At 33.2% G+C, this 12,354-nt stretch overlaps 1 protein-coding gene across 1 annotated transcript in view; it reads right to left on the bottom strand.

The window, feature by feature from the left end:
• LOC138328585 (H(+)/Cl(-) exchange transporter 4-like) overlaps positions 1-11,514 on the bottom strand; it is a 68,626-nt gene extending 57,112 nt beyond the window's left edge. Inside the window, 2 exon segments of the mRNA XM_069275461.1 lie at positions 6,798-7,162; positions 11,395-11,514. Of these exon segments, the coding sequence (XP_069131562.1) occupies positions 6,798-7,077 (280 nt within the window). The 5' untranslated portion in view covers positions 7,078-7,162; positions 11,395-11,514.
• Positions 11,515-12,354: the final 840 nt, after the last annotated feature.

Raw genomic sequence — 12,354 nt, 5'->3', positions numbered from 1 at the left:
GTGTACCGATGTTTATGGACACAATATATATATATATATATATAAATTAATTGAAATGAATTTTTATAACAGACATATAAGGGGTTTGTAAATAAAGGGGAATAACTCTTATAAACTCTCTCATACTTCTTTCACACATATACACAAAATAAGGTATAATTTACACATGTACTTAATTTATAATATATTATAGTTTGATTTATATTTATAATCTGGAGATTGGTAGTCTAGACCTGAAAGTCCATGTGCAAAGTTGCACAGGTCACTGCTACCAACTCTGTTATTTGAGATATATTTAGATTATAACATTATTTACAGATCGTGATAGTGTTATTAGATAGGTACATGATAAAATACAATTTGTACAATCTTGAAGTCATGCCTAAGCAGGATATAGTGTTTTATATGATTCGGCTAATCTCCATGATTTTCTCAATATTCCGTCATAGTCATGGCATACATTTATACTAATAAGACTATATCTTCAATCTATAACATATACAAGTTAAATCGATGGGATTTACCAATAAAGTTATGTACCTGATTTAATATTTGTCTATTTGTATGTCCATCACAGTCAGGGCAGCCTTGGAGAAATACATTTACATTAATATGATTATGTCTTCCATAGGAATTAAGAGAATTAAAGAGGAGTATTCTTGAATTGTTAAATAAAGGACATTCCAGAAAGTAATGTGAGACTGTTTCATGTTCAGTAGAGCAGTTACAAATTGGACTGTCAATAAGATGATCATGATATAAGTCAAAGTTTAGATTACTACAGGAGTTCCTTAGTTGACAGAGGACAATATTGGCTCTCCTGTCACCTTCTGTTTTGAAAATTTGTGTAGATTCACGGTCAGATAGAATATCTTTATTTAAATATATTTTGAACGCTTTAATAGAGGGTATATCAATTAGATCAGGATTAGATATGTTAACTGTGCGACACATAAAAGGGATAAAACTGTCAAAGTAATTATTTGTTCTACATAGTGGTGAGTTAAAAATTCTTTGCTGTCTTAGTGCATAGGGATTTTCATTATTAGTAAATGGTATTAGAATGTCTTGAAGATATTGTGGTGAGTGTCCATGTAGTATCTTGTATATCATAATGTGTTTGTGTTTATTTCTTCTTTCAGATAATGTTTCCCATCGTAATTCATTATATAGTTTTTGGTGTGATGTCCCTGATCTTAAACCTGTAATTATTCTAGCAGCTTCTAATTGTACTGATTCTAGTAAATCCTTTGCTTGCTGTGAGCAATTATCCCATATGATGTCTGCATATTCTAATATTGGTCGAATGAAACCTGTGTATATTTTGATTAAAGATTTTCTATGTATTTTATTTTTAACAAATCGTAGAATATTCAATCTATTATATGCTTTTTTGTATATATTTTGTATGTGTTCATTCCAAGTGGCATCATCCTGAAGTGTAAGTCCTAGGTGTTGGTGAGATGTTGTGTCTGTGACTTGTTTACCTTGGAAATATAATGGAGGGTGATGAGTGTCCTGTTTTCTTGAGAATAATACTGATTTAGTCTTGTTTGGATTGAAATTGATATCCCAGGTAGTAGCCCAATGTGAAATATTAGTTAAGTCAACATTAAGAATTTGTGCAGCTTGTGCAGGGTTGTTATCAATTATGATATAAAGGGAAGTGTCATCAGCAAAGAGTTTTATATTAGTGTCTACTGTAGAAGTTATGTCATTAATGAAAAGTAGAAATAGTAGTGGCCCAAGGACCGATCCCTGGGGTACTCCTGCTTTAACATTTCTAAATTGTGAAAAATAACCTTCAGTGTTTACTCTTTGCATTCTGTCAGAGAGATAATTTTCAAACCAAAGAAGAAGATTTCGGTTGATACTATATGATTTTAGTTTAAATAGAAGACCTTTATGCCAAACCCGGTCAAAAGCTTTGCTTATATCACAAAATACAAATCTGAGTTCTTTTCCTTTATCCATATTACTGACAATTTCATGATAAATAAACAAAAGTTGGTTAACTGTAGAATCACCAGGTGTAAAGCCAGACTGGTTCTTTGTAATTACTTCATTTTGGACCAGAAAGTTATATAAATATTTAAATATAATTTTCTCTATGAGTTTACTGAAGCACGAGGTGATAGAGATTGGTCTATAGTTTGTTACTTCGTTAGTAGAACCATTCCCCTTATATATAGCATTAACATTTGTTCTTTTCCAGTTAGTGGGTATTATTCCAGATTGTAGGGTCTTATTAAATAGCAGTGTGAGTGGTAGTGTTAGAGACGTTTGGAGTTTTTTCACAATTCTAGGGATTATACCATCAGGACTAGGAGGTTTATTGGAATTAAGGATTTTAAGTTGGTCAGCAACATCTTGCTGAGTGATGTGGATATCAGACAGTGAGTTAGGAGGATTAGGTTGTGGAGTTTGCGGAAGCTCTATGTCAGGAGTTGAGGTGGCAATGTTAGTGAAATGTTTATTAAGAAGTTCAGCTTTATCAACAGGGTGATGGATTAATTGGTTATCTGATTTTAGTGGAGGAATGGAAGAGGATTTATTAGATATTTTTGTGATAGACCTTGCTATCTTCCACCATTTGTCCGGAGAAATATTATTATCATCCAGGGATTTTTCAAGATTTTCAATATATTTCAACTTTGCATCACGAATAAGGTCAATAGTTTCATTTCTTATAACTCGAAACCGTTCCCAGTAGTGAGGATTATTTGTTGTTTTTGCTTTACGGTGAATTCTCTGTCGTTGTCTCTTTTTAATCGAATTGTGTTATTCATCCATGGTTTATCATTTGGTCTTATAGTAATTGTTTTGGAAGGAATGAATCTATTGACCTGCTCATTAATTGCATCAATTATGGACTCATTATAAGTATTAGAATCTTGGATTAATGATAGGTTTAACCAATCTATATTACACAATGCATTATTAATTCCATCAAAATTAGCTTCATCATAATTTAGTATATTTTTTTTATAACTTACTTTTTTATAAACAGAGTAGGAAATTGATGCATGAACTGAAGAGTGATCACTACAAAATGGTGGAGACACAAAAGTATCTTTAATAATGCTTTGATTATTAGTAAATATAAAGTCAATGGATGTGGCACTTTCAAGTGTTATTCTTGTTGGTTCATTAATAAGGCTAACTAAATTATGCTTAGTAAGAAGTCTTGATAAATGGTCATTTAAGGGTACATTTAACATATCAATATTAATATCACCTGTCAGTACCACAATCCATTGATGTATCAGTAGCTTTAGTCAAAGTATCGTCTAAACGATTCCAGTACTCAACATTACTCTCTGGTCTGTATAGGCAGCCTAGAAGAAAAACATGGTTATCAACTAAAACTTCAGACCAAATAAGTTCTATATCATCTCTTTCTAAATCCAATCTTCTATTCAAAACAACATTATTTTTACTATAAATTATAACACCACCTCCAGGTCCTGTAGTTCTGTCTTTCCTGAGAGGAGAAGAGTCAAAACAATGCATCTGAATATCTAAATTAGTTATAGATGTGTTTAAATGAGATTCTGTGATGCATATAATATCGCTATCCTCAAATTCTGTTTCTACCAAGGCTGTCTTGTTTCTAAGGGACCTGACATTTATATGAACTAAATTTATATTCTGTAATGGCCCTGGGTTACTTTCTATATCGCAACACAGAATAAGCAAGAAAAAATGAATTACAACGAGATATATTTAAGCATTGATGTCACTATTTTTTAATTTTATCGGGGTATGAAAAAAAAATTGTTTGCAAACTGTGTGAATCCGCGTAGCGGATTCTCACAAAAGTTTGCAAACAATTTTTTTTTCATAACCCGATAAAATAAAAAAATAGTGACATCAATACTTATAATTAATTTTATACTCTATTTGATAAAATGAAGTATGTTTAAATGTAACATTATAGTGGTTTTTCAAGGGATTCTTTTTTCCGAATCAATACGCAACGTCAATGTCTCTATTGTGACGTCACGATAACGTCGGGGTTTCGCGCCATTCTCGGATTTTTTTTTCATAGTGGTATGCAAAAAAAATATTGGCCAATCAGAAAGCCAGATTTGGTATGAAAACAAAGAAAAATTAATTATTAAATTATGAAAACATAAACATACTAGTAGTAATTTAATAGAGATAAATGCATGGTGATCAGCTAGACGATGAAATCTAGATAACGTTGGAGTCGGGAGATCAACAGTCAAAAGAAGATTTGCAAGAATATATCTAATATTACCCATCATTGAGGAATGCATAGTAGAAACTACCGATCACCCAGCTCCACATGGGTTTAGTATGTAGATTAGCTTCTTCATACATAGGATAAGCTCTCCTAAGTCATAGTACAGTCAATATCTTCATTGTCTGTTCCATTTAATAATATTTTAATACTGAGTACACAATTCCCATTATGTCACAATGAATAGTATGAATATGACCTCATCAGTGAAGGTGCCTGTAAGGTCATGACCTCAGCAGATCATGTACATACAATTAACAAATTCACCCCTGAAAGTTCATAATGAACTGTTCCAACTTTTGAATGAGAATAGTTCAAATGTGTGTCAAGGGTGTAAATGAGTCAATCTGTTTACAGATGGGAAGGGGGTGGAAAGACAACAGATGAATTTTTTTAATATATAATATACATAAATTATATGATGCCTTCATATTTTAATATTGGGTGGCAGTGCAGCACTTGTGAAAGTTAATACATAAATATTTGGGGAAATAGAAAGCAGAAACATGTTCTGGTTTTAATGATGAGAAGGTTTTTAGGAACTCTTGGGGATGTGGGTGGGCAGAAGTGACAGAAGATTTAGGAAGGTTGGGATGGTATTGATTAAGGTAGAAGTCGGGGAAGGGGAAGTGTTTGGGGTAATCAGGTGGTTATAAGGTCACATTTATGTTTCAGAGGACACACTTACTGTTCAGAAATGGATCATTTTCACCATCACCTTCGTCACTACCACTGTCCATAAGATAATCACCAGTATCACTAAAATAATCTCTCACTTCCATTTTTACACTTTCTATGGAAGTTGACGATAACAGTCTTTGTACTTTCGCCATTTTGATAAAATATGGCACCTAAAGCACTAATTCTCCTGAAATTTGATATCCTTCCTGAAGTGGGACGTTAAAATCCACAACATGCACCAAGAGAATTTAAATTGAAATCATGGCTATATTATATCTTTAAGAAAGTTGAACATTTGAAACTGTATATTCATGTCTCCAAAATCCTCACGACAAAAAACATAATTGCACCAATTTAAAAATCCTGTTAATGATGAAATCCAGTTAATGTTTCGTATAATTGCACATGTATATATTTGAACATGTAAGGAATGGTACGTATGTTGTACTGATATCTTACACATATATACACTATGACATTGACTGGGCAGGTAGAATGTGTAGGCACAGTAGAACAAAAGACTGCCATTGAATAGATTCAAATTAAATAGCCCTTTGTATGTCTGCATAGACTCTGTATACATTTTGCAAGATTAAAACTTCAATACACAGGTCAGAACGTTTCGGAAGGGTTTTTAAAAGATAAGCTTCTTGTGGATTGTGGGCTTTAGAAATCACAGAGCAGTATGGGTCACCAAAATCCCCCACAGAAATTCTGACAGGAACTTTGGTATAAACTTGTGTATAGATAAAGTTGTCCACAAACGTATTTAAAATCTTTGCAGTCGGGAATAAGGCATGGAAATACTAAATTCTCTGGACTAAACACACCACAAGAAGTCAGCCTAGATGTTACATACTAAATTCTCTGGACTAAACACACCACAGGAAGTCAGCCTAGATATTACATACTAAATTCTCTGGACTAACACACCACAGGAAGTCAGCTAGATATTACAGGTAAGTACATTGGTTCTAACAATCATTTTAGTCTAAAATTACATTTGTATACCAAATAGTTATAATAGTTATATAGAAATAGATGTTATGAACAGTGATCTGTATTTCATAAAAGTTTGAGTTATTCATGATTATTTATTTATTATCTTTTAGTCTGTTTTTAAATCACACGGCAGGTCTATCTTTTTTTATATTAATAATCGTTAATACACAGGATTTTAGGTTGTAAATAAAAGCCAATTATAACAAAAATTTCTAAATCTTATATGGAAATCATGTTGTCCATGTCACTAATGTCAAACCTGTCTATAACGACAATCCAGGGGACACAGAAAAACAGCCTATATAGTCAAATGGTCTTTATACACAGGTCAAAATGCATTAGGTCTGGTCATTTGGCACCCTAAGGAATTGGTCCTTTTAGGCAGGTGGACCTTATTCAGAGGTGGCATATGGTCCATATGGTCTGTAAAGGCATGTTTTCTTGTACACATGTAATGAAATCTTGATCCAGACTTTGACGAAAAAAAAAAATTCTGGTATAATTTCAGATTTGAGGACAATTGTGCTAAATTAAGTATTCATATCCTTTGTCCCAATATACAACAATGATGGAATGAGGTTGGGGTTAAACTTCCAAAGATGCACACATACTGCTTTCAATGGAGTGTTCAACCATGTAATATCCCATACACAAAAAGCTAAAATGTAACAGAACACATACACTCAGCTTCTATTTGTCTGATAATAGTAGTTCACATGAAGTTTAATTTCCTGATCAATAGTTTGCCCCCTCCCTGTGAAAAACAAAATTTATACGTGTAAAATACAGTGTTTCATGTCTGTAATGATTATACAGTACAGGTCTATATAACACAATGTTGACTTACTTGTCTGATACTTTCCCTCCTCCTCTTCATCGTAGTCGGCATTCATGTAGCCGAGTGTCTCGTACCGATCAGATCCCAAACGGTCTTGTCCGTATCGGTCAGTGCGGATGTCTAGAAGTTCGTCGTCCGTACTACTCACACTGCGTTGACCATGGTCCTGTCTTCCATCTCTTCGTGAGTCTGTAGTACCGTTAGCTCCACCCCCTAGGAACTTCGCTCCGACATCCATGTGATTTTCTAAAAGGAGGAGATCATTCTCAGTAAATGAGTCTACATCCATTTCCTGTTACTTGTTATCTCCCCTTAGTCACCATCATACGTTTCCAGGATATTAAGGTTTTACCAGTTCGAACATAGAGATATATCTGAAAAGTAAAAAGAAAATAATTTACGTTAATACACCATGCTATAGAACATACGTTTCTTACACAAGGCTTAATGTTTACATTTATTGTTTATAAAACTTCTGCAAAATCCCAAATAGATTGAAATCGTTACCGTTGTATACATGTACAAAATTATGAATATGTATTATAGACTGAATTGTACAATGAATCTTCTTCAAAACATTGCAATATTTATCCTCAACAATATCTTAATACAGGCAGATACTAAAAGATACAATTATAGAAGCAGATTCAAAAATTTTGGACAATATCGATATCACATTGTGAAATTTTCAGAGAATAAATATCAAGATATAGATTAACATGTGCATCTTGTCTATAAATGTTTAAACAAATGTACACCAGCTGATTATTTTGGTGCAATTTTATTGACCACTTAAAATAAGATACTCAACCTAATATTTCTAGGTTTGTGAAATTGTCTCACCATATCATGCATCACAGTTGATCATGAGTGATCAAAAATATTATTGTATTTTGTTCTTGGAATTTTTAACTTATCCACCCCTGACATATTTGGTCTAGATCTATTCTTTTTCAAAGACTGAGTCAGAAGTCCATTTTAAAGTTTCAGGGTGAATGAGTTAATATATAATTTCATAATATCAAATGCATACATACATGCTACAAAAGCAATATCCAGGCATTTGATTTTGAAACAAATGGCGAATATCAGAGACAAAAATAAAATAAAATAAAAAACAAAAATGATTGACACAAAAACAACAGAAATAAGAGAATATAATCAACAAGGTTCATACTCAAAAAGCAAAATATTATGCAAAACTTTATAACTTCAAACTTAGATTTTTATAGGCAAAACGAAAACAATGATTAAGGACTGAAACTATAGAATATAAATTGCAACACTACATACATTATTAATATGGCTGGTTTGCAAAATATTATAAGAATATAAAAACATTTCTGAATGATAAATTTCAAAAGCTTCAGCTAAAACGTCAGTAAATACCATATACATAATCTATAAAATTATCTATAAAAATTAAGGAAGTAAATCTGAAAAAGAAATCAATTTCCTCAATAATTTGTTCTAATATTTGAACAACATTTCATCCTGCAGGATGCATGTACACTGTTATATAGGTACATATACAATAAGTTGGAAAATACAAAATTCATTTTTGGTTAAAAGTTTTCATCTATACTGAAGATGAATTATAGTATTATACAAAAGAAATAAGAGATCATGTGATGTTGATTGCATGAACTTTACTTATGCTGTCACAGGTTCCTGGCTCGTTTTTTTTTTTAATTAAATATTGTAATACATCATATATGAGATTATGTATTACAACATGTATTTTTTTTAAACGAGCCAGGTACCTATGTGCAATGTAACATAATGTCTAATAACAAGAGCAGATAACTCTGTATAAAAGAAAACACTCCCGATTATTACAAGGGAATTAAATATAATTATAGGAGAATACAAACGATGCAGAATTGTTTATTATATGGATGGTGTTTACATAATGAAACTAAACAACAACAACATATATATGTGTGCTAGGGAACAAAAGATCAATCAATGATCTGGGTAGATTTGGGAAACAAAATGCCAGCTGCTGCAGTGTTGACCATGATATATATGTATGTATAGGAATGAAATTAGAAACATACTTATGACAGTTAGTTGATTTGCACTTATGATGACATATATATGATCTTAATCATCAATATTATTTTGGTGCAATATCCAAGGTGAAAATATCAGAAGTTTTTTGTCTGCAGACCTACCGGTATGTGTTTTATATCTTAAAATATAGCAGTTTCAGGATCCCATAATGATGTGGGAAAAGAACAATTTAATTTACTGTCAATTAGCTATAGTCCCACCTTCCAGGGATGGGTGTTGTCATTTTTTGATGTGATATTTATGATACCTTATGCACTGAAAGATTGGAATAATTGATAGTAAATCTTAAATACCTGCGACCATTATTTGGAAACTTCCTTATTAAACTGAACCATCAACAAATCCAATATGAATTGTATATATAATGAATGATGTGATTCTTCATGACATGTACATATATGTACAGTACATGTATTTTTCTGTTTTTATTTACAGGTGGATATCTAATGATTGATTCAAGCTGTTGGCAGTCCATGGTCTGGTCAACTGAATTGGTATATAATGAAATAAATTCTACAAAGTTTTCCATATTGACTGTTAAAAAACAATTACCAGGTAGCATATATCACAGAATGAAAAAAAAATAAAAAAAATTAATACCTGGTAATTAACATAAGATATTATAGACCTTATGATTTGATATGGTTGAATTAAAGAAGATGACACTTAAGAATTTTGAAGAGCTAAAAAATGTAAAGAAAAAAACAAATAAATACAAGGTTATACTAGCTCAACTACAATTACAAGGCATCAACAACATTCATAATTCATAATGCATAAAACAGCTGATGCGACAAAACAGGGATACTTATAATAGTCTTACCTGATATGTAATAGGGGGATATATTCTCTCGTCCATTGCGTTCAGATAAAAAAAAAAACATGCTTAACTCGATAATAAAATGTGTGAATTTGGCACTTATTCAAAAGAATTTGATATGATTATATGATACAGCATAATGATATATTATAGCATTAACAATAAAAACACATGAATTACTAGTTAATATTGAAAGTTAATTGATTAGAGTTTGCAGAATAAAAGTATCTATAAATAAAAAATGTCATAGGAAACATTGATAAAGCGTGAAAAGACTTAAATTGTCAGTGCTTATGGGGCGAACTGTCTGAGTGGTAACCGACTGCGGTTAAAGGTTTAGAGGTTAACTGACTTTATGACTAAACATACCGGAGTTAGCCAACTTTAGGGCTAAACATAAAAGGGTTAGCCAACTTTAGGGCTAAACATCAGGGGTTTAGCCAACTTAAGGGCTAGACATCTGGAGGTTAGCAAACTTGAGGGCTAAACACCTTGGCCACTGGTTTCCTGACTTTGGGGCTAACATCCGGGGGTTGGTCAACTTTAGGGCTTAACATCCGGAGGTTAGCCAACTCTAGGGCTAAACGTCTGGGGGTTAGCCAACTTAAGGGCTAAACGTCTGGTGGTTAGCCAATTTTAGGGCTAAACATCTGGGCCACTGGTTACCTGACTTTGGGGCTAACATCCAGGGGTTAGTCAATTTTAGGGCTTAACATCAGGAGGTTAGCCAACTTTAGGGCTAAACGTCGGGGGTTACATATATAATTAGCCAACTTCAGGGCTAAACATCCCAGGGTTAGCCAACTTTAGGGCTAAACATCCAGGGTTGGCCAACTTTAGGGCTAAACATCTGGGGGTTAGCCAACTCTAGGGCTAAACATCCAGGGGTTAGCCAACTTTAGGGCTAAACATCTGGGCCAGGGGTTTACTGACTTTGGGACTAAACATCCGGAGGTAAACAGATTTTGATGCACACAGTTGGTCTGGATACCTCCTTAGCTACCTAGCAACCTGCAGGTACATAATGTGGTATATGGTACAGCACTCTGCTTCACTACATAATGTAGATGCATACATGGTTCCAGGTTCAAATCCCAGTCTGGTAGTGTGTTTTTTGCTTCTGGCAATGTCACTTAGAGATTAGATGGATGGTCAGTGTATTGAGTGACTAGACAGGGCAGATAATCAGTGAACATCCTGGATAATAGGTAGCTATATATAGACATCCTGCACCCATGCAGCAGACCAATTACCATGCATGCAACTATAGTGTTCATAGCCGTCATGGATTCGAGCCCTCAGTTGTATTTTGGTCCTGTTATGTATAAGTGACATCTGCCATTGCTTCGTTCAATATGAACAGATGGATGCACCGTCATGACATTATTGTGGATCCATGCTAGCTACAAAACACTACCAGACTGCTGTATATGTAAATGAAAATTTTATGTGACTAATTAATAATTGTATCTTCATTTGCCCCATACTGGTCCCAATGTCTCTAAACTTTAGTTAAGCATAATAATGGATGGCAAATTACCTTACTGTAAGCATCTACAAACTATAAATTACACTGCGTCAGCCACCGTTTTGTGACATATCGTCAATATTTATTTTGTCAACATTGGACCATCCACCACTCTCTTGCACTTTTGCACTACAATATCGAAATCTGAAGCACCCTGTATTTGGTTCTCACAATAAGCTTACCTCCAAAATCTGCTATAAGTATTATCGATTTTCTAAATCCCACTAATTCAGCTTTTTACAAGAAAATAAGATGCAAGTCATGTGAACAAGACGGCCATTGATGTAAATACTTCCGGAAGTAGATTTACACCCTCTGGTGGACAGTACGAGTTACCTCCCCTCAAACATTGATTTATGATACATAGCCCGAGATACTCTGGCTCTGACACCAGACTTAGACATTATGACAGATCACCTAATTTTCAGCGAAAAATCGTGATATTTACTATAAAACAGAGATAATAAATATCCCGATTTTTTTAATAACTTTTCAAATCTCGTATTTTTTGAAAAAAAAATCACATGACTGTCCAGAAACACTGTCATATATACCCATCAGTCCATCCACCAAATACAAAAAATGTATGACAACATCCATTTTCATTGAGTTGGCCCCCTGTGAGTTTCTCTACTGGTTTGAATTTTGACACCATTTTCTAAAGATAACCATCACTGATTATCTTAGCTGCAATATTGTAGCTCAAAAGACGTTTAGACAGATAACGGTGTCCTCTATAGAGCTACAATTAGTGTCTATTACTGAAAATGGAGCAAAATAATTATTACGCGAACCATTATAAAACGTTTCTTTGTATTTTATCGTACTTATTTGATATCGCTTACCTACTAGGGGATAAAATTGAACTACATGAAATATCAAATTCTCATCGAGGCATTTTTTTACATAATACATATGAAGGTCTTTCGGAAGGGAATTTATATTTTAAAAAAATACGGCAAGTCCACAAATTGTGAATTTGACGTCTTGTGAGCGGTACGGTAGATATTAAGAATGATAGTTATTTTTGTTTTGGACTAAAATAATATGTAAATGCATGTATACACATAAATAATTGGAAACCTACAAAAAAAGTATAGAAAACTGTGTCCGAGTGATTTTCGTAGGGGCTCCACTACGAC

This window comes from Argopecten irradians, chromosome 7, assembly GCF_041381155.1.
Source record: "Argopecten irradians isolate NY chromosome 7, Ai_NY, whole genome shotgun sequence".
Classification (NCBI taxonomy): domain Eukaryota; kingdom Metazoa; phylum Mollusca; class Bivalvia; order Pectinida; family Pectinidae; genus Argopecten; species Argopecten irradians.
The sequence above is the reverse complement of the archived record's forward strand: the minus strand, read 5'-3'. Positions and strand labels throughout refer to the sequence as shown.